Source organism: Myotis brandtii, unplaced genomic scaffold, assembly GCF_000412655.1.
Source record: "Myotis brandtii unplaced genomic scaffold, ASM41265v1 scaffold70, whole genome shotgun sequence".
In the NCBI taxonomy this organism is placed as follows: Eukaryota; Metazoa; Chordata; class Mammalia; order Chiroptera; family Vespertilionidae; genus Myotis; species Myotis brandtii.
Genome location: NW_005370741.1, coordinates 363,968 through 387,838, shown reverse-complemented (window position 1 = coordinate 387,838; position 23,871 = coordinate 363,968). Strand labels below are relative to the sequence as shown.

Sequence of the window (23,871 nt, the reverse complement as noted above, 5' to 3'; positions counted from 1 at the left end):
ACACACAGTTTATCTATAACAATATCTTGCATCAAGCACCTGGAAACTTTCTTGGAGAGTTGCCTACCCTTTCTATAGAGGAATTGCAGAGCAACTCAGGGCTGAAAGTAATATGTACAGTGAAGTCCGTAAGAAGAAAAAATCTGCTCCTGGAAAACTAATCTATCAGGAATCTCAGTAAAGAGATAGAAAACAAGATAAGCAGCATTTTTACTTGTGAAACCCATGAAGGGTACTCTGTTCTCCTCAGGGTGAGAAAGGAAAAGGAGCTTTGTTAGTACATGGCATGAAGGGAGAAGAGGGGAACTTGAACAAGAAGAAAACAAATCTACTTCAGATACTGGACATGACTCCAGCTCCAAAAGAGAGAAAGGAGGCCAGGAAGCTGCCTGAGTATAAGGTGGTCTGGTCCCTAGGAGGGGGGTGGGGGTGGGGGGGAGACAAACAGATCCCAAAGGAAAACCCAGTGTTAGGAAGCGAGAAGCTCAAATAGGGGACCCCAGAACAACGGTGCTCCTCTGTGGCACTGGGACAACTTTGTTTATAACCAGAAACTCAGGTAATAACCAAAAGAGCTATTGATGGAAGATCAAGCTGCAGAAATAACCAATCAATATGGATGTCTATATACCCAGATAGGTACATTGATAGATGCATTTTATTTAGAACTGTAAGGATAACTATCCATTGTTACCAGGACTGCTGGACAGGGGAGAGGGGTGAAGATAAGAGGAACATCTTTTACCTAGAGAATACAGTTATTTACTTAGGAAATACTAAAAAGTAAAACAGAAAGAAAGAAAAAGGAAAAAAAACCTCAGATTACAAAAGAAGGTACCAAAACCAAGTTTTAATACCTCCTGTTCCCCTCCTTCCTAACTCCTCCCACTAATATGCTTGCTCTGGAGAAAGGAGAAAGGCTTTTCATTTAATTAAAATGTAAAATACTTTTTTTTTTTTTTACTGGCTGGTGGCTAGGAACATTCTGCTGACTCAGCAGTGAATAATCAGCTTTGACCTAAATCATAAAATAACTCAAAGTGGCAGCTGCAGTTGCATAAGCATGATACAAACCCGCAGTTCCTTCTCTCTCTCCCTCTCCTCTCCTCCCCACCCCCTCCAGACTTGGAACAGGCAAGCCAGTTACAGCAGGTTCTTTCTGTCTCTCCACCCCCATCTGGTTCGTCTACCACCATTTTTCATCTGATCTATTTTAAAAACGCTCCATGGAACCAGATTTGACCTCATCTCCTCCCTCCCACAGCAAACCCCAGCCAGGGGCTTTGCCACACCGGTTCTCCCTGCTGGGCTCCTGCCCTGTCCTCCAGCTCCCTCAACCTGATGCCCTCCATTACACACCAGCACGCCAAAATGACACAGCAGAAAGCAGCGCTTCTTATGTCAGTACATACAGACCATCCCCAAACTCTCTACTGCTTCTCTTAAGAATACAGCTGGACTGGGCCAATTTCGACTCTACTGCCAAGGAACACTGGGCCTATTCTACACGGCTGACATGCCTGGCACTTGCTGAGAGGATGGGGTGAGGATGGAGGATGGTGGGAGGGGTGCTGGAATAAAAGATAGCAGCATTTAATAAAAGGTAGCATCCACCAAGCCTTTCTAACAGCCTGGTTCTGATTTATCTTACTGGATACTTTAAGGGAGGATTTGAGGGGCCTGTAAAAGTGGGCTACCAAAAAAAAAAAAAAAAAAGCACTTGATGAACCAGAAAACAAAATCTTTGCACACAGACTCAAAGCATCTGGGAGTGTCTGATGAGGAAGTATGGGTGTGCGGCTATGTCCACATGTGTACCCCTGTGGAGAGAGGAGTTGGGGACTCCACATGGCCTTCACATCTGGGTGGAAGGGGGGGACACACAAGGTGAAGTGAGGAGCTGTTTTGCATTTCCCCCAAGGAAATAAGGAGGAATAAGTTTGGGTTTAAGGACATTTTTCTGTTTATGCAGGTGGAAAATTATTTGAACACATATCTGGAGGACACTGGAAAATTCCTATCTCGGAGGGCAAGACTGACCACTGTTAAGTTGGTCAGAATGTCTTTGCAGTTCTACTTAGAAGGCAGAGGACCGGCCAGATAAGCTTTCTTGAACCTTTGATGTCAGGAATTGGGAAAAGGGAGGATCTTATAATTTTTGTCATTAGAGTTTCTAAAGTCCTCCTAGCTTGGTGCTGGCAGTGTCCAGGGAAAGTGTGGGCTGCCAAAGGGACTGTGTACAACCTGTCTTTCTGGAATGGGGCTACAGGCAGGAGCAATTTTTATATCTTGGGAAGGTTTGTACCTATGTGGCCTGAGGGGATCTGCTAAGCTATACTATTCCAGAAGGTCTTTGCCTAAGATGTCACCTACCCTCGGTGGGTTTGGGGAATGCAAAGGGACCTGTAGCATCCAGCTGCCCAGAGAACTACCCCCTGTGGCCTGGTTTCTCTCCTAAGGGACAGACTGAACAGCCTCAAGATTCTTGATTTCTAGTTGGAATGTAAGGGTAGTTCTTGTCTCAGACACTAGTAGCATCAGCAGGAAAAAGGAAGCTGTGTCTGTGTGCACGAGACACTGAAATAGCAGTGGCCAGCACTCATGTGGTCCCCTTTCTAAGCCCCATTAGCCTGTCTGGTGGCAGAAATAGCAACTCTTCCTGCATTCCCACATCCTCTTCCCCCTCCCCCACCTTCTCTATCTCTAGATCTAGCTAGCAAGCAACCACCAAGTAACTACCCTCATTGACCACCTTCATTGACTAATGGTTGGGCTACAAGGTGCCCAAGTATCTCATGCAATCCTTGCAACCACACACTCCTGTGTAGGGTGAGGCAGGTTACTTTGCCAAGCACGCATAGCCATAGAAAAGTGGTAGAGAGATGCAGTCTCCAGCAGCCTGGCTCAGAGATTTCTGATATCAGAGATTAAATGTTGAAACTTCCTAGAAATATAAGTTGCAGAACTTCTCTATAAAGCCCTCTAACCTATTCCAGCTCACAGAAATCTTTCCCCTTCTTTGAACTTTTACTGTACTTGAATCCTAACCACAGAATCTGTCTATTAGCTTTTCTTCCCAGTTAGATATAAAATTTATCAAGGGACCACCGATAATTCATTTATTTTGCCCCAACTCACACATCTAAACTCTCCTTCCAAAGAGTTTTAAGATGTGAGTGGGTCCCGGCTGGCATGGCTCAGTAGTTGAGCATCGACCTATGAACCAGGAGGTCACAGTTCATTCCCTGTCAGGGCACATGCTCAGGTTGTGGGCTCGATCCCCAGTGTGGGAGTGTGCAGGAGGCAGCCCATCAGTGATTTTCTCTCATCATTAATATTTCTATCTCTCTCTCCCTCTCCCTCTCCCTTCCTCTCTGAAATCAATTAAAAAAAAAAAAAGATATGAGCTGGCAGGTTGAGGTAGAGGTGGACAATGTTAGAAAAATCTTACAATCAGCAGAAGCCTCCAGGACAATGGTTCTCAACCTTCCTAATGCCGTGACCCTTTAATACAATTCCTCATGTTGTGGTGACCCCCAACCATAAAATTATTTTCGTTGCTACTTCATAACTGTAATTTTGTTACTGTTACCTTAATGTAAATATCTGATATGCAGGATGTATTTTCATTGTTCGCGACCCACAGGTTGAGAATTGCTGCTCCAGGACAATGTGTGTGCTAGAAAGAGAAGGAATCAGGAGACCAGGGCTCTACTCAGGGCCTGTCATTTGGGTGAGTCACTGCTTGGTTCCATTTCCTTATCGGTACTAGGAAAATTATAATACTGCCCAGCTTAGCTCCTGGACTTGTCATTTGCTCCTATCAGATCATATAAGTGAAAGTGCTTTGTATAAAGAGCCCTGCCAATGAAAATTACTATGCCTATGAGCAGCTACTTAAGTATCTTCTTTTTTTAACACCAGGTAATTGTATGCAAAATTCATTCATCTAAAGCACACATGTAGGAAATGGGAGGGGGGGATTAATGGGGGCAGATAAAAAAGGGAAGAAAAGAAAGAGGCAGAGGAAGAAGCGAGTATGGAGACCACCAGGAAGGCTAAAAGAGACCACCCTGAGAGCATGGCCCAGATGGTACTTACATAGGCAGATGGCAGCCAGGAGTCGGAGGCCCAACTCTGGGGGAAAGCAGGTGGGGAAGAACGGCTGTAGCACGTAGTTAGAGAAGGTGAGGGCGATGACAGCTTGGTTGGTGGGGTAAATCACCAGCACAGCAATCCATAGCCTCAGGAACCTGAAGAGGGAACAGGACAAGATTTGACCCAAGATAGCAATGGAGACCCCCACCCCCACCGAAAGCATGGCAGGTATTCAGAAGTCATCAGGGAAAGCCTGGGCAAGTCACAGGGCAGCATTAGGAGGGCACGTGGGCTAAAGAGATGCATTTTCCTTTTGTTTTCCAGATGCTGAGGAGACCAGCCCCTCCCCCCCCCGAAATGGTATACCCAGCCCTCTGCACTGACAATAAAATCCTATATAATAAAAGGCTAATATGCAAATCGACCAAACAGCAGAACGACCAGTCGCTATGACGTGTACTGACCACCAGGGGACAGACACTCAACGCAGGAGCTGCCCCCTAGTGGTCAGTGCGCTCCCACACCAGGCTCACGGCTGGAGAGTACAGCAGCAGTGGTGGGAGCTCTCCCGCCTCCGTGGCAGCGCTAAGGATGTCCAACTGACAGCTTAGGCCCACTCCCCATGGGTAGTGGGCCTAAGCTGTCAGTCAGACATCCCCCGAGGGCTCCCAGACTGCGAGAGGGCACAGGTTGGGCTGAGGGACCCTCTGGGTGCACAAATTTTGTGTACTGGGCCTCTAGTGATTTAATGATAAAAAGTTAAGTTTTAACTAGTGCTAACACACATCTTGGCTTTATTTAACTCTTCCCTCTTCTTTCATTATCTCTTCTTTACCATTTTGGCCCCCAGGATCCAATGGTGGAAAATAAAATTTGCAACCTCAGAATTTTAAAAGCCAGGACATGCAACTGCCAGGGGAGGCACTGAGCAGGTGTTGCGGGAGTAGTGTCCTCCACATCCTTGGGCTCATCAGGTGCGGGTTGAGTGCTTCAGTAGCAGGGATGGAGAAACTGAGGAAATTCAAGATCAGAGCCTGGCTCGGAGGGAGGCCATTATCCTAGGTAATGTGAGAAGAGAGCACCTCTGTCTCTTAGGTGGGCCCTCTCATTTGTCAAGATAAAAGAGCTTTGTTTTATGAAGTGCTTTTCCTTGAAATCTCCAGAGTTATCATATTTGCTCTCACTCATAGACTCTTGACCACTAAGGTCAACAGATTAAAACTACAACCTGCTTCCTCTGTCACTCTCAGGGGCATCAAGGGGACACAAGGCTTTGCTAGCAAGCATGGAGGCAAAAGAGGAATCCCATTCTCTAGCTCTCCTCAGCACATTGGAAACCCCTGGCCTTGGCTTCCTAGACCACTTAGGTCTCCACAGAGCCTCTTACCCAGCCAGTCCTCCAAAGATGTCCTTGACGTAGGAGTAGTCACCCCCAGATTTGGGGATGGTGACTCCAAGCTCAGCATAGCAAAGGGCTCCCACAGCTGTAATGAGACCCGTCACGATCCAGACGATAAGAGCAAGGCCCACGGAGCCCGCATTCTCCAGCACACCCTTTGGCGAGACGAAGATTCCAGAGCCAATGATGTTCCCTGCATGAGGCACCAAAAGTAACAGGGAGACAGGAGCATCAGCACAGGTGGCAGGACCAGCATTTGCGGGGTGATCTCATCTCTGAGCTGATTCTAAAATACTGACTGTTGGGTTGTGTGAATCACCTTCAGGGAGATGTGTCTAGCAAATTCTTCTTAGAAGCAGAGGAGGAGGAGCGGACAACAGGCACTTAGAGACCAGGACGTGGTCAGGTACTCTACATTTCTTCTTTAATCCTTAGGATAAACCTATGGAGTCAGATATCATTTCTCCCACGTTACAGAGGAGGAAACTGAGTCTCAGAGATATCAAGTGCATTGCCCAAGTCCACACAGTAAGAAGTGCTAGTGCAAGTACTGAACTTCAGGACTCTCTGACTGGGCTGCACATGATCTACCCAAGGCTGGAAAAGGCAGGGCTGGAAAAGTGGGCTGCCTCAGAGACCAGCTGTCAGTTAGCTTCAAAAGTGAGACAAAGCGTCCTGGACCACATGTCTCATTGGTTAGAGCTTAGATCGTGGGCCTGTGCACCAGAGGGTCTCGAGTTCGATTCCTAGTCAAGGGTACATACCTGGGTTTTAGGTTCACTCCGCGTCCCAGGTTGGGGCACGTGTGGGAGGCAACCAATCGATGTACCTCTCTCACATTGATGTTTCTCTCTCTCCTTCTCCTCTCTTGTTCTCTCTGCTCCCCTCTCTCACTTTCTTTAAATATCAATGGAAAAAATATCCTCACTCCTTGGGTGAGGATTAAAAAAAAAAAAAAGTGAGTCAAAGAGACAGAGTGTGGTCACACCCCATGACTGGGGGTTTTCTAGACCCATGAGCATGGATAGCACTCCTGGAGGCTAGCCTCTACCCTAAACATGACAGCTCCACCCTTGGTGAGAAACAGAAGTAAACCCTATAAAAAGTCCTAGTCGTTTGGAAGTGGTTTATAGGCGTGCAATCAGTGCAAAGCCTCAGCACTATATTCTTCCAAAGGTCGTTCTCCTCCACTGTTTCATGTCACCCTCACAACATTATGAAATTCAGGAAGAGGAAGAAATTTATTTTATTTATTTATAAAGTGAACAGGATTTTGTTGTTTAAATATTTTTTAATTTATTGATTTGAGAGAGAGAGAGGAAGGGGGAGAGAGAGAAAGATTGGTTTGTTGTTCCATTTACTTATGCATTCATTGTTTGCTTCTTGTTTGTGCCCTGACCAGGGATTGAACCCGAAACCTTGGTTTATGAAGAAGATGCTTTAACCAACTGAGTTACCTGCCCAGGACCTAGGTATTTCTCTATTTTTACAAACTAAGAAACTACGAGGGGTTAAGTGGCTTTCTCCAAATTCCACAGCTACCGACAAGTAAAACTGGATATAGAAGTCAGTCTCCTGATGCTTAACCCAGCACTTTTTCCATTAATCCACTTCTATGTCTGTACCCGAGGCCGGGCTTTTCCAGAGAGGGGAGGCCAGCAGCAAGGACTGACTGTGTATATTGGGCAGGGGAGGAGTAGTAGTGTGGAGGAAGCAACTACATGCACCTTCCTAAGCTTTCTTTGTCTACTTCTTACGATTTAAGATGGGATCAGGGTCTATTGAACAGATGCTTTGAAAGCTACCCTCGAACCCCACCCCAGCTGCACCACTAAAGGCCTGAATAAGGAAGCAGAAGCTAAGTGGATCCAGGTAGAAATGCAGAGTAATTATGAGGCCAGTTGGATTTGACAGTGTTCTGAGGACATCTCAGATTCCCACCATATCCTTCTAGTGATTTGGAACTAGTGCTTAGCTGAACCAGATGCCGAGTATAGAATATTATGCTCAGTTTTCAAAAACAGTCTTTCAGACCTCAGCCATAACTCAATCTCAATCCAGTCCTGAAACTCACTTCTAAACCAAAATTCAATTTTTAATCCCAGGTCATACATCCAGTTATTTCAGCCAAAGGGAAAGAGAAGAGAATATTTACATTCTAAAAACAATTGTGTCTTATTCCTCTAGGATGCAAAATAAGCTGTCCCTTTACAAACTAAAAAATTGCAGCATGAAATGAGTAATGGTTTTTTTTTGGGGTTCTAAACAGTCCTCATTTGTGCTTTGCATGAATGTTGGGTTAATGGAGACTAAAAGGCACTAGTATCCCGGGACTCAAGACTCAGTCACCCTGTCAAGTGACCCATCAAATGCAGAACTAAATATGCTGCTGGGAACTGAGAACAAGTGCTGAAAGATGATAGTAAATTCCTTGCCTAGCAGGTATTTATCAGAAGAGTGATCTGTAGGTCATTTCAAAGCCAGCCAAGAAGAGAGCAATACAACTAGGGTTAAAAAACTAGCTCAAGAGGTTAGAAAAGCAATCATTACAAGAGAAAAACTAGGTTTGACTTTGGTCTTGAAAGTGCTGAAAGGGAGGTTAGGGAACAACTAGGCGGTTCTCAGAGCCAGGAATGGCTGTCGCAAGGAGGAAGTGGGAATGGATGTTATTGAAAAGACCCCATCTTCTCAAGAATAAAGAATGTTAATGTTCCACTAAGGGTTCTTGGAAAACAAATTTTGCAGTGGGAATCAGAAGCACTTCTGTTCTCTGGTTTGCACTGACATTTCTAGAGTGTGTGCTCCTTCCCTCGTCCCATGTGGAGGGAGCCGCTGGAAGGTGGGATGTGCAACACCCACAGCCCATTGCAGCGTGTGACCACTGCTTGCCTCCTCTTACAGTATTCTTGGTGACAAACACGTCTTTCCATGGAGTTGCTGGAATGATGGTGAGAGTCGCAATAGGTTAGCATTGAGACAAGAATCTTCATTTTATAAAAATTGGGTTCTCTCCTCCCTCCAACAATATTAATTTTGACCAAATTAAAATTACAATGATAAATGCTTAAAATCTTTTATTTATTCTAAGGAACAAGAAGGAAAAGAATGCCTCTCCCAGATTCTACGAAGCCGCTACCTACAAAACCAGAATCAGGTAACATTTTCTCCACATTAGTGGCCTCTGGAGCTTCTGCAAGGGGCGGAATGTCATTCACAGCACAGCTATGTTCTGGAGCTGCAAGAATATTCATATTACTTTTACTCAAGAGCAATGCCTACTCTATCAATTTTTAGTGTAATTACTTGATTAATATTATCTCCCCCACTAAACTGTAAGCTCCACGAGAAAAGGAACTATATTGCTTCCCCTCACCTGTGAAGTGTCACTTAGTAGACACTCCATAAATATTTACCAAATGAAAGATGTCTGACATCAATCTAGAACTTATCTGCACAGAGCAATTGAATATACCTGTTTCTTTGGAACCTCCAAATCTCATGAACTATGTCAAGTGTATATTGCAGGCAAATGAGTAAAGCAACCCAGTTATTTCACTGCTGAGCAGAATAGACTGGCTATTACTACTATCTCCAATTTGTAGGGGAAGAAAGTAGGGCAACTATATTCCCATTTTCCAAATGGGGAAAATGAGGGAGATGTTATTATCCCTATTTTATGGATGAAGAAATAGACGCAGGTAGTTATTTGCCTACCTCATAGAGTGAGTTAGTAACAACTGGATTAGGACCTAAATCTGTCACAGCTTCAAGCTCTTTCCTGAAAATAGTTTTACGTGCTCCACTCTATAGGCAATGAGAATGGTTCACAGGAAATGCTTATTTAAAAAATGGAACACATGCTCTAGCTGGTTTGGCTCAGTGTATAGAGCGTCGGCCTGCAGACTGAAGGACCCTCGGTTCGATTCCGGTCAAGGGCACACACCTCAGTTGCTAGCTAGATCCCCGGTTCTGGTCAGGGAGTGTGTGGGAGGCAACCAATTGATGTCTCTCTCTCACATCAATGTTTCTTTCTGTCTCTCCCCCTCCCTTCTACTCTCTCTAAAAATCAATGGAAAAATATCCTTTGTTAGAATTAACAACAACAAAAAACCCAAAATTGGAACACAGATCTGATTCCTTTCTTCTATTGCAATACCACCTTTAGTGGTGATTTACAAAACATTCACATCCATTACCTTACTTGACTCTCATAACTATTTTCTTAGGTGCATAGGTCAGGTACTATTATTCTTATCTTCCTTTTCAAAGACTGAGGTTCAGAGAGGTGAGGAGACTTGATCTAAGTCCCATATTGCATATGTAGCAAAGCCTGGGTGAGAGGCCAAGGCCTTGGACTCCTGGCCCAGGATCTCCTCAACTATCCCATATTGCCTCTCCTCTAGAAATTGCACAACACACACTTTAGCTGCAGGGCTTTTAAGCTTGGACACTATCTAAAGGAGATTTTTCTGGAGTGGCTTTGAAAAAGGAAAACTGGGAAAGGGCTTCCACCTAGACTCGGAAACTTGCTTGATGAAAGGTGGGAAGAAAGTTTATTAAGATGGGATTTTTTTTCCCCTCCATTGTTTTACTCTTAGACTCAGTGACTACAAAACCATTCAAGAATGAGATGGCCACCCATTTGGTATAGCCAAGGTACTGGAGATCAGGTTTCAACCCTCTTTTTCATCCACACCAATTAATAAAATAATCATCTTATCACACAGATCTTCTTTAGTGAAAAATGAGTCCAAGGATGCCTAGACAATGAGGCCCGTTTGGGCTTGTTCTGGGAAAGAAAAACGAAGCAAACCACTCCATTAAAACGGGGCCAATTTGTATCAGTGGGCAAGTCTTCACTAGAAAAATTGCCGGAATTGAGAAACTCTACATTTGCTATGAAGAACCACTAACTTCTCCACCTGTGACTCCTATTAAAGGCATTACTCACATCCAGGCCTGTCCACACTGGAATGCTATAGCCAAAAAATAATCTCCTAGGACATGGAACTACAGACTTCTAATGCCCAACAGACCCTCAGATCCAAAAGGCTTTGGCCTTCCTTACAAAATCATGCTAATCTTGAAATCTAACCAGAGCTCCTCCTAGGGTTTGGAGGTTTCGTGCATTTTCACCATGTCCAGAGAAAGCTGAGGTGAACCTTCTTTGTGCTTCTCCCTTAAAGTGGCTGGGAGGACTTGAGGACTGCCAGGACTCGGGGAGCAGTGTGGAAGGGTCTAGTAGGTTGAAGCCGGGCTTTGATCCTGACAGCAGGCCTGGAAGCTCACCATGCCTCTCTCCCTGGTGAGAGCAGGTCAAGACTCTGACATATGCCCTAGGAGTTGCCATCTACTACAGAACACAGATGTGGAATGTGCTGCAGGACTCTGCTATCTGAAATTTCTTACTGAACAGTGAAAAGGACACTAGACTTAGAGTCAGGGAAGCCATTGAATCCTTGCTTTGCCACTCTTATGCCATGTGACCTGACTTTTCCTAAGAGTCCCTTCCTTTATCTGCTGAGTGGGAGAAAATTGTTTCTGTCCTGCCTACCTCACATGGTTGTTGTGGGGATCAAAGATTACATTTGTGTGGGAACACTTAATAGTCTACGAAATGCTAGGATTTATAGCAATAGGAATAGAGACCATCCCTAGAAGAATCTGAGGTTTGGCTCCCAAATAGCACTGTAGAGCCAGGACCATGAAGTATCCTCTGAGTCATTTGTCTGCTTGTCTAGGTATAATTTTTAGATGCCTCAGGTGGGCGGCCAACATGTAATTGCATCTCGAGCAGCATTTATTGTGCACCCACTCTGTACATGCTTGCTTTAAAAGGTAATTGGGAAGCACTTGTTCACACATGGACTTTTAACAAAATAGAGGGAGCCAACCACTACCCACCAGCCACTGAAAGACAGGCATCCTGGCCTGCGGGGCTAAGAGTGCTGAGTCCTCAAATATGTCCATTAAAGATTTACATCTGGCCCCTAGCGTCTCCCTGTCTGGATGGGGAACCAGGCGCCAACCGTGAAGGCTTTGTCTACTTTGCATCCGGCGGCAGTTCTGCATCTTTCTCCCACCCCTAGGGGACAGTTGGCAATGTCTGGATACACTTTGGTTGTCCCTACTGGAATCTAGTGGGTAAAGGCAAGGAATGCTGCTAAACATCCTACAATGCACAGGACAGCCCTCCATGACAAAGAAGTATCTGCCCCAAAAGGTACTAGTGCCAAGGTTGAGAAATCCGCTCCACCTTCATGCCTCAACATCATCATCTGGAAAATCACTATAGTGCTTTTCAAATTTAAATTTCACTAATGTGGGTGTTTGTTTTTTAAACCAAGCACAAAAACGTATTGTTCATAGGAATAACTCATTTTTAAGCTAAAACTTTTTTTTTTACTATGGTAAAATATATAACATTAAATTTACCATCTTCATCATTTTTAAGTGTACAGTTCAGTAGCATTAAGTATATTCACATTGTTGGAAACATATCCCCAGTGGGTGATTTGTTTTTGACTGACCGCTATTATTCAACAAATACTTTCTAAGCACTTACCATGTGCCAGGCTGAATATGTGGGGATGTGAAAATGAGTAAGACTCAGTCCCTGTCATCAAGGAATTGTGTGGAGAAGTGAAGACATGTACGTGGACACAGGGCTGACAACACCAGGTTAGAGCATAAGTTACATGAGGTCAATTGCAAGATATGACAAGACATATGTATTAGGAATGGAAAAGGTCTCTGGCGTGGGCTAAAGCTTCCTGGAAAAGGAGAAGCACAAGACGAATGCTGATTAGTAGGTTGACTCAAATCAACAGAGAAAAAAGGAAAAGCATTGGCTGGTTGATAAGCAGGTTGGACTCGGCCTGAACTGGCCAATTTTCATCACCTGGTCATTCTAATAGAAATTTCTGAACCAGAAGTGGGGGTGGGGTGGAGGATGAGCTTAAGAAGAGAAAAAAAAACACTAATATATATTGAACATATACCATAGGACACCAGCTTTATTTTAATATTCCATGAGAAACTTCCATTTTACAGGTAAGTAAATTGATAATCAACCTGTCCCAGGTTAAAAGCTTGTAAATAAGGAAGCAGTTTACAAACCCAATACTATCTCCAAAGTCCTTCCTCCTCTGCTGTACTATGGATGGTTCCTCCCTTTCCACAACACACTGACACAAGTCATGGAAAAAATAATTATATGCTTTCTAATTCCAGCATCAGGTCCCTCTTAACAAAAGCTTCCTTTTCCCTAAGGCAACCTGATCTGCCTATATCAGTTGCTTACTAAACACCCTAGGCAGAATTATAATCTAAAGAAGCAGCTAAAGCATTTATGTATTTCAAAGACGTACAAAAAGGCACCTTTAAAATCTATATATAGTTGAGAAAAGTACAGTAATAATTCTGCATCTGTGGTACTCTCTCTGGGTAATCTGCCTTCATAGTTCAGTGTGAGGTTGCCCTGAACACTTTAACGCATATTGTAAAACCCTCTCCCTGGAAGTCACTGCTAATGCTGAGAATATTTAAAGCAGGGAGCAAACCAATGGGAAGACTTATGACTGTGACAAAGAATGAGGGATGAAATATAATCGATGAAGCTTTTTGGCTCACATTTTATTTCTTCTATAAATAAAACAACTTAAAATAGATTTGAAGGATAATTTCACTTCTTTTAAAATATATATATATTTTTAATTGATTTCAGAGAGGGAGAGGAAGAGATAGAAACATCAATGATCAGAATCATTGATTGGCTGCTTCCCAGCATACCCCCCACTGGGAATTGAGCCCCTACACTGGGCAGTGCCCTGACCAGGAATTGAACCTAGCAGCCCAGAGCCTTGCATATAATGTGCTCAATAAGGGTTTGTTGAATGTGAAACTATGGACAGATCTTGAATTCTATGACCAGCAGCTCTCATCCCTGTGCCAGGGAACAGGCTGCAACTAGCCATTTCCAGATCACCAGAGGGTGGGGGTGACTTCTCTATAGGTACGTTCTGGGAGAGGAACAAGGATGGTCCTTCTTGCTCTGTATGCTCAACCAGGAGTTAAAAATTGGAATGGGCCCTAACCGGTTTGGCTCAGTGGATACAGCGTTGGCCTGCGGACTGAAGGGTCCTGGGTTTAATTCCGGTCAGGGGCAGGTACCTTGGTTGCGGGCACATCCCCAGTAGAGGGTGTGCAGGAGGCAGCTGATTGATGTTTCTCTCTCATCAGTGTTTCTAACTCTCTATCCCTCTCCCTTCCTCTCTGTAAAAAAATCAATAAAATATATATTTTTAAAAATTGGAATGGAACAGTTTCTAGGGCCCTGCTCCTGAGTCATTGTTGTTTTAAGTAGCTCAGAATATATTCTTTGGATTAATTGCTCATGCCTGCCTTTTTTTTTTTTTTTAAACACCCCATCACCACTCCAAACAATAACAACAAGATAACAGAAATTCCTGAGGCATTTCTTAGTAGGCAGCCATGTTGTGGGTTAACCCTCAGAGGAAAGCAGAAAACCTTAGTAGCCAGGCAACCTGAGCAGCCCCAACTAGCCTACCTGTACCTCTACGCTGCTTCAAGGAGCCGATTCAGAAAAGTAATATACTATATGGGGCCAGCCTCTCCAAGAAGGTCATCTGATCTGGGTATGGGTGTTTTTGTTGTTTTTCTAAATAAAATGGGCTGTTTAGTTCTGCTTCTTAGACACATTTTTTTAAAACAGGAGAAAAACACATAAATTGTATTAATTTTTATATGTACGTGGTAGCCTTGACAAGAGAATAATGACCTGAAGAAATGACCAGAGCAGGGAGCTTGTATACCTTTTGGACAATAAATTTGTGAAGAATTGACCAGACCTAGGGGTATGGGCTAGGCATAGTAAATGCTAATGAGGTGACTAGGAAGATAAGGGTTGGTTTACACAAATTTCTCAGCCCCAAATTCCTTGTCTCTGGTGAGTAGAATGTCTTTCCCCTTCTGCTGCAGGGAAGTAACCTTTCACATGGCAGATTTATCTCTTGCTTTTAGGAGGACGAAGGTAGACACAATTTTTTATCTGCTGGATTCCTACTTTCTTTCCCAACCCTTATCATCTCCTGCTAGTCACTCATCTGTATAACTCTGCTTTCTGAGAGAACATATTGTAGCGCTCCCAGTAGTAGGCCACAGATTGATCCTTGAGTGCCTGGTTGCTGGGGGCAAGAAGCATGTAACAGGATTCCTGGCTCCAGCCACCCTGAGTTCCATGTTGTGAAGCATTTTGATTAAGCCCAGTAGCCTCAGAGTTCAATGACCTGGGTGAGAATCCTGATTCTGCCTTCGCCCAATTACTTATTCACTCAAACCCTTCCTTTTAATAACACGACTTATTTCATGGAATTAGATGAGGCTATGCTTAAAGCACTGATCAGGTACTACATGTCTGATGCATAGTAGTGCTCAGCAAATGGTAGCTACTTATTATTACTATGCTGTTGGGTGTAGCCTTTCTCTATCCGCCAAGATGTGTTTGTTTTAACAAGCCTCCTCGTTGGCTTCTGTCTCAGACTTTCCCTTAAGAACAATCAGATTTTTAAACATGTTTTCATCCTGAATGAACCAAATCCTAATCTCTCCATGTATAAAAAAATAATTGGAGTAAAAACTCAAGAAGCAGTTTTCACACTCCATCCCCCTCGTTAACATCTAATAGACATTTTGGAGATTAGAAAGCTAATATAGCATATTAGACTCTAAAATGTAAAACCTTCTAAAGTGGTGTAAAACACATGAGTCTGAAAATCTTTTGGGCTTGAACATTTTCCAAATTAGCCCAGTGCCATTGCAGTATGGTTATAATTATAGCCAAACTTTTTTGTTGACAAATAGCCTTAAAAAAAGTTTTCCCCAAATTTTTCAGTATCAGAAAGATCCATGATCTTTCCAGACTCCAACCTCTAGGTTATGGTCCTCCATTGTCCATTCTTCCACCACACAATACACACCAGCCTCTCTCCCTCCCCTCTTGGTTACCAGTGAGAAATGGGGAATGGCTAAGAGCTTTGGCCATGGAGTTAGGCTAACACAGTAATCAGTTGTGCGACCTTGGGCAAATTACCAGCTCTTCCCCATATTTAAAATAGAGATAGTTGTAATATCTACTTCCATGGGATTGTGGTCAGGATTAAATAAGGTAATATACATACAGAATTTAAAGCACAGGAAGCAGCATTTAGTTAGAGCTCAATAAATACTGTTTTTAAACATCTTTTTAGTTGGGAGACAGCAGTCTAGTAGCTAGAACCACATCCAGTATTGCTCTGCAGCAAATGGATCAAGTTCCCCCATAAACACACACTGTACTAAAAACAAAACGGTCGAACATAGTATGAATATTTTTCTTTAGGCTCTGCAACTGGCCTGGTGGCCTTCAGACCTAGATTCTAGGCATGTACCTAAATATGTAACTGGGATAAAATGATGTAAACAGCCAGGAACTCTGGGCCCCTCTTTGATGGTTGGGAAGACTGCTGGTCCTGAGAGGAATGATGAGCCTGTGGGAGAGTTCATGGAATGTGTTCTGTGCCGGCCAGATCCTGTAGCAGCTGAGCGACACACCTCCCTCCAAGTCTTCCTGTGATTGCACCAGGAATCTTACCTTCTTCCACCCCAGCTGATTGCCCAACATCCCTTTACACTGGGACACTTCCTCACTGGGAATACAACACTAACTGCTTCATCTATAAAAATGATAAGGACTTTTGCCCAGAGTCTAAAGGAAAACACACTTTTCAGGACATAAAAACAGAAATAGCAGAGAATAATGCTTAAGAGCTTGATTCAGGATTCAGAAAAGCTTTAGGTTTGAATCTTGGCTTCCATACTTTTCAGCTGTGTGACCTTCACCACCTTGTGACTTTCTCCCTCTGAACCTCTATTTTCTTATCTGGAAGAAGGGTTAATAAGTGTCTACCTCAGGGTTATTGTGAGAGATAAATAAGATAATGTATGTTAGGTAACTGGATGAGTACCTGGCATATAATAAGTGTTTCATAATGGAAGCTATTAACAGTAGCTTTGGTATAATTAATAAATAAATTTTGCTGCTCCTTCACAGTCTTTTTACATTCATGGAGAAATCTAAGTTCATCTATTGCCAACAGGTTTTCTTAACCAAGTACATGGAGAGCAATAGCTTGTTTAGCTTAGGGTAAAAGTGATGTTAAAGAATGAAAATGGTACAACCTGCCCTGGCTGGCGTGCTCAGTGGTTAGAGCATCATCCAGTGCAACAAAGGGTTGTGAGTTTGATTCCGGGTCAGAGCACATACCCAGGTTTTGGATTCAATCCCCAGTCAAGGTGCGTATGGGAGGTAACTGATCCATGTTTCTCTCACATAGATGTTTCTTCCTTCCCTCTCTCTCCAGAATCAGTGGGGGGGAAATCGCCTCAGGTGAGAATTAAAAAGAAAGAAAATGGGACAACCTAATTGTCCAGGTTGATAAAATTATTCCTATCTTAAAGACTTTCAAGCCAGGTTCCCAACAGCCCCTCGGATAAATACTTTTTATTACTACTGTCTTCAGACTTTTGTCAAGAGTCAATTAAATTCAATAATTATTTAAGTAATTGTTCTATGTCAGGCACTCTCTAAACACTAAAGACTCAGAGATGAATAAGAAATAACAGCTTAGTTGTTTTTTTCTCCAGAAAATAACAGTTTAGTTACTGCCCCTTTACCTACAAAATCTCCCCAAATCATCTTCTCTACTCCATCTTTTTTCACATCCTTCAAGATGCTTTTTAATCTAGTTCTGGGTGAGAACCTCTCTCTCTCTCTCTCTTTGTGCTTCCACCATTCACCTAACTTTGCCTTCCTTCATCTCTTACACAATTCAATCATATAATGCATGTTCAATGTTCTCTGTTTAATGCATATGAATTTCATCTCCCTAAGAGACTCTAGGGCATGAGTCTTCTATTAGTTCATTATATATTCCTATAGCATCTGCCATTCTGTTATTTCTATAGGGTATCCCAAAAAATGTATATACATTTTAACAACTGATAACTCAATTTTGAAAATGAACTGTATGTTAATAAACACTGACTTTATATAATCATTCAAAGCGTGTATACATTTCGGGGGGGCACCCTGTACTTCAGATCATCCGTGATGATTGTGATGAAGTTTTATGAGCTTGTATGAAATATACTTTCACTTATCCCTCTAAGTCAATTGAGATAGATAGACTTGAGGCCAAATTGCTACTTTCACATACCGCTTTATCTGATTCACTTAGGAAATTTCCTTTCTCTTTTTGCCTTCTAATTAGATTTCTTCCATAGTGTTGATGTTGAACTCTGAATTCTGTGTAGAAAATGCATTTATTTTTTGCATTTGGTCTTGATAAAACTTGAATAACTATCATCCACTCAGAAACTCCTCTAGAAAAGGATAAGGCAGCTGTTCGGCACACTTGTACTAGTAACTCAACAACCAAAAGGATTTCCCCCCATATCATCCTAAAAGGAAAATTTGCATCTTATCCTAGCTTAGATGTAGAATAGTGACTAGTAACTGGAAAAATATCCAGTTTTCTCTGAAATCACATATCTGGCATCTCTAAGGATTTCCCCCCATATCATCCTAAAAGGAAAATTTGCATCTTATCCTAGCTTAGATGTAGAATAGTGCCTAGTAACTAAAAGGATTCTCTCACTTTGGAAAAATATCCAGTTTTCTCTGAAATCACACATCTGGCATCTCCTTTCACCATACTGCCATCCATGAGGTTGTGGATAAGTCCGTAGTAACATTCACTCAAGTTGTACTTTTTAACCTGAACACAAATTTCTTTTCATAGTCTTAGAAAAATGTTAAAGAAAGAGATAGACCAATCTGAGTCCACAGGAAAATATCCTCTGCCCTTGAAAACCTCCACATATGTAGGTGTGGGTGAGCAAAGCTGAGGCAGCAAGAAGGCAGCTGTGCTTGTGTGCATGTGGGTGTGCACATCTGCCTATGAATCAGAACCTTCCCAAAGGGAGGAAAATGCTTAATCCTATCAGTCAAGCTGGTGAAAGAGGTAACAGGCTCTGCTATTTATATAACATAAATTGGCATGTGCTGTACAAATGGAGTACTTTGCTGATCTCATTTCTTACAGCAATTGGGATTAAGGAGAGGCAAAGAAAGGGTAATGAGAGAGAGATTCAGATCATGACTATATTTTTTTAAATAACATTGCTTTTCTTATAACTGTAGACACCTGGAAAACCTCCCAGAGACAGAGAATTAGATAAAGTGGAATTCTATTTTAAAAGCAGGGTGGTAATAACAGTATCACTGAAGTCTGGGTGTAGAAGTGAAGAGGATTATCTGAATACTGTACTGATTTTATTTTATTTCAAGGGTGTTCTCCAGTGTCACTATTGCACAGGTGCCAAAAATGTCTCTGTGCTAATAAATGGACCATTGGGTCATCCAGAGAAATTGGTTCGTGGGCACCATGACACAATGAGGCGTCAAAAAGAACTCTGGAGAGCCCTGGCAGGTTGCCCAGTGGTTAGAGCATGGGTCCCGTGCACCAAATGGTCTCAGGTTTGAATCCCGGTGGAGGGCACGTACTTGTTGAGGTGTGGAGGGGTGGTCAACACATTGATGTTTCTCTCTTTCTCCCCCTCCCTCCCTTCCACTCTCTCTAAATGGGAGGGGGGATTAACAACAAGATGATGCAATATACCCAGCTTGTCTGTCTCGCGCCCCTTCCCATGGGGAGAAGATGAAGCCCTCTGCCAAAGACAGCAGGAGAAACTCTCACCCTCTGAAGTGACGACAGTAATGTGCCATTGCCCATCCAAGTCCAGAGCCTCTCTGGAAAGAGGAGGATGTGTTTTCTAGAGATGAAGCTGTACTTGGAACCCCCTGCTGAGTACAGTTAGGGGGTTGAAGGAGCCTGCACTGCACTCTCTGGGGCACCCAGGCTCCCCACCTTCAAAGCCTCTAAGCTGGGGTGCGTTTTATCCATCAATTCCTCCCTGACTCCACATTCTAGTTCAGCGGTTCTCAACCTGGGGGTCGCGACCCCTTTGGGGGTCGAACGACCCTTTCACAGGGGTTGCCTAAGACCATCGGAAAACACATGTATAATTACATATTGTCTTTGTGATTAATCACGATGCTTTAATTATGTTCAATTTGTAACAATGAAATTCGGGGTCACCACAACATGAGGAACTGTATTAAAGGGTCGAGGCATTAGGAAGGTTGAGAACCACTGTTCTAGTTCCTCCCAATTCCTTTCAAGAACCCACAGGGTTAGGAGACAGGGGACTTCACTAGGCAACTAGAGAAAGTGCAAACTATACATTTACAAAAAGACATGAGCTGTCTCTTCTTGCATAATTTATTTCCTCATCTGTGAAATGGGAATCAGAGCCCTGTCTCAATTACTTCGCAAAGTGCGTAAAGTGGAAAAGCTATAGAAAGGCAAAGTATTATTATGGCCGTTGTAGCTATTTTTATTACTACACATCCCGTAGGCCCATAGTTTCATATAACATAAAATAACCAAATATCTACTAACATGCCTCAAAAGTGAGTCCAGAGTCTGCTGAGGAGATGGCTGCATAAAGCTTGTTAAAATTCAGGTGCCCTAGCACCTGAGAGTGGCTCAGGCACACACCTGAAGCCTACTGCATGAGAACCTTCAGGTGGGGAGCCCAAAAGCCTGTATTTTTTTAAAATATATATTTTATTGATTTTTTACAGAGAGGAAGGGAGAGGGATAGAGAGCTAGAAACATCGATGAGAGCGAAACATCGATCAGCTGCCTCTTGCATACCCCCGACTGGGGATGTGTCCGCAACCAAGGCACGTGCCCTTGGCCGGAATCGAACCCGAGACCCTCCAGTCCGCAGGCCGACGCTCAATCCACTGAGCCAAACCGGTCAGGGCTTTTTTTTAAAAACGCTCCCAGGCAATGCTGACCATCGGCCAGGTGTGTGATAGTCTATGAGCACTGGACAAAGCTATTCAGCTTGGCTTGGACAAACCTTGACTGGCACGGGGTAGGTTACAGCACAGGTGACTGACAATCATTTTCTAAGAGAATAGGAAGCATAAATAGCCTTTTAGAGGGGTTAAGTTTCCGCAGGAGGACCACCAAGACGGGGAGGGAGGGGGGTGGTGGGAGAGGGAATTGCACTCACCTACAATGATACCGCAAGCACTGACCAATCCAATCTCCTTCTTCAGGGATACTCCGCCCTCTCCGGACCCAGTCTTTGACTCGCTCCCCTCTGGGTGGTTCTTTTCGGCGTTGGTTCGGTGCCTGGCTCCTTTTTCCATCTTTCTCAGTAGGATTTCAACCTCCGAAAGATCTCTCGTTCTAAATGCGAATGGGTGTAAATATATTTATAGAGCGAGCCTTTCAAATTAAAATGTCTTTTCCAATATAAGAACCACCCCTTCCCTCTTAAAAAGACACAGGCAGATAAAAGAGAAAATTGAAAATATTTCTACTCTACACTGACACTTTCTTGTCACTCGTGCTTATGAACAAGGAAAGTGTTAAAAGGGAGGAGAAAGAAGAGACATAGATATTTAAATACAAACATAAAACTGTACCAGCGACTCCGGCTGGAATGCTCCTGGGAGGGATGTAGCTCTTCGGAAAACAGGATGGTTCTGCAATGTGTACCAGGCTTATTTCAGACGCTTCAAATAGAGACAGTCTGGATTTCCCTCAGCTCTCCCCTTAAGGAAACAGATTTCTGCCTCCCCTTAGCCTTTTCTTTTAGGAGGATAAAAGTACTTTTCATTAACTGAAGGGGAAAAGGGCGATCCTCCGCCACTTCTCTTGAAGGAAAACAACTGTGGATCCGACTGGTTTGCTCTGGATCTTGTTTCCACCTGCTGTGGGTTTCTTTTCCTCTCCTGGGCTTCTGCCTTCCGATTTGTCCAGATGTCCTCTTCTGTCTCGCTTGTCTTCTTGTCCTTGTTTTCCCTCTTCTGATCTCCGTGCTCACGACACAGACGGCCCCATCTCTCTTGGTCGCAGGAGAGTGGCTCAGGCACACACAAACGTGCTTCCTTCTCTAGTGCGATTTTATGTGCTGAGCTAGCTCCGCCCTCTCTCTTCCATTCCTCTCCATCCTCCGTCTCCTCCCTCCTTTTCAATTTAAATAGTTCTCTTTGTAATCGTCTCTTTTTCTCCGTGTCAACTGTTATGGGAGAGTCCACTAGCTAGTATTGCGCTATAGATCAGACAGCTTTAAAAATAAGGGACGAGTGCAGACACTTTCATGCCCTCTGAAAGTCACTGGCGAAGGCACTAAAATATTTATATCTGGATCATTTGAAGATACTGGAGAGAAGGTTGTAAGGACATCATCTTCAAGTTTCTGCAAGTAGGAGGAAATCCACCATGGGGGTGGGAAATGGAAAGAATTAAAAATAATGGAAAAGGAGTTCATTTAGTATGATTGTGAACTGTGAAGAGTATAGTGGAAACAAGCTCACCAAGAAGAGGTAATACCCCACTGTTCACAGTTTTTATTTAACGTTAGACAAGACAGGAATAAAATGACTCCCACCTTGGTCCCAGGAAAGAATGACACAAAATCCGGTAGAATGGGGCCTTTCACAGCTCCCAATATTTTTTTGCATCTATAAATTATTTGAAAGGCAGACCCGGAAGATTGTGGGGAGTCATCAGCACCTCTCTGTTCATGAACAGATTGTTGATCTTAAGGGATGACTAATTTATGACCATATTAAGATTGTGTCTTGGCTTCCCTGAATAATTTCACCCAGAAATTGCTGCCTTAAGAGTGAGAGCAATGATGTCTATTTATAAGTGTAAAGTACTTTGAAAAAACAGCAAGAAGCAATACAACAGACAACACAATAAATCTAAAATAAAATTATTTCTCATCTATTAAATACATTATGCAAAAGTACTTGATTTTAAAGCAGGTCTAAAAAGTTCCCTAAGCTAACCACTAAGTATAGAAATTTGGCCTCACTTTTTTGGAATATGTTCCAAAATATTTTTTACTTTTTAGGAAAACAAATACTTCTTTAAAACATGGATGTTTGAGCTATAGTAGCAAAGGCTTTTCCAAATGGGGTAAAGTTCAATCAGCAGTCTTTTCTACTTTGCTCCTTGACTACTCAGCAAGTATTAAAAGATTTCAAAGGTTGAGAGTTCAACCCCTTCTACTTCTCTGCCAGTTTAAGATATTGCAAATTGAAAGCCTCAGCGAAAAAAAAAAGTAGGGGGTGATGATGAGAATTTTTAACAAAAAGAACAGACAAGGCAGGGAATATATAGCACAAAACTCCACGGGTGGGGATGAGTCATGGGAAAATAACAATTTTGAATCCCTCTGGTCTTTCCTGATATTAGAAAGCATAGAGGGAAAAATTAATGGATTTATTCTTAAACAATCTTATTTGAAGACTTCTGATCAAATTTCAACATCAAGATATAAAATAATCTTTCTGCTTTTCAAACATAAGTTCTTTCAGTAATGTTTGCATTTCTAATTTAAATTATGTAAATTTAGTATGAGATAAAACATAAATGCAATGAATTTTGTGTCTGGCCCAAACCAGTGCAAACTGTCCACAACATGGTAAGCTTTAGCCATCTCAATTTATGAACTAAGAGGCTAAAGAAGGGGCGAGGTTATGGAATCAAATACATTCTTGGGACATAGTGGTACTAAGCACACTAAATTGGACAGGAAGGATGGTTGAAGATTAATATGTCTATTTGTTTAGCACCTGGAGCTTGCAAGTGGCTTATATCTGTCTATTAATGGTACAAACGCTAGGAAAGGACTCTCTCCCCCTCCTTCAACAGGACCTTATTATATGGTTCTCTTTCCAGGTTGGGAAGTTTTTGTGAAATAAACTCTAAGTGTGTTACAATTCCACATGACTAACATTGAACACAGGAGAGAAAAAAACCTGGGTGTAGTATATTGAGAAAAATCTATAGAAATGATTCATTGAAGTTTCTTAAATTTTGAGCACTGGATTCTTTTTTTATTCATAACTCTATTCTACATTTGCCTTTATGTATTTTATTCTACAGTCTACATTTAAATAGTGCTTTACTGTCTACAAACTGTTTTATGTACAACATCTCAATTTTTTTCCTCCTCATTGAATACTTTGGGTAGACAAGGTGGTTATTTTTTTCTATCATAAAAATGAGAAAGCCAAGACTCAGAGAAGTGTCTTTCCTGAGGTAAAAAACAAGACACTTAACCTATTAGTGGACAAGGTGGATATCAGTGGTTTACACTGTGAACTTTTCCCAGGACACTATAGCTGCTTGCTGATGCCTCAACTTCCTTTGCCTGGA

At 42.7% G+C, this 23,871-nt stretch overlaps 1 protein-coding gene across 1 annotated transcript in view; it reads right to left on the bottom strand.

Annotated features, from left to right (window-relative positions):
* SLC7A8 (solute carrier family 7 (amino acid transporter light chain, L system), member 8) overlaps nt 1–21,612 on the bottom strand; it is a 59,710-nt gene extending 38,098 nt beyond the window's left edge. Inside the window, exons 1-4 of the mRNA XM_005882231.2 lie at nt 21,123–21,612; nt 20,705–20,883; nt 5,486–5,690; nt 4,102–4,253 (exon numbers count right to left, since the gene is read on the bottom strand). Coding sequence (XP_005882293.1) covers nt 4,102–4,253; nt 5,486–5,690; nt 20,705–20,843 — 496 coding nt within the window. The 5' untranslated portion in view covers nt 20,844–20,883; nt 21,123–21,612. The remainder of the gene's footprint in view (nt 1–4,101; nt 4,254–5,485; nt 5,691–20,704; nt 20,884–21,122) is intronic.
* Between the last annotated feature and the right edge of the window lie 2,259 nt (nt 21,613–23,871).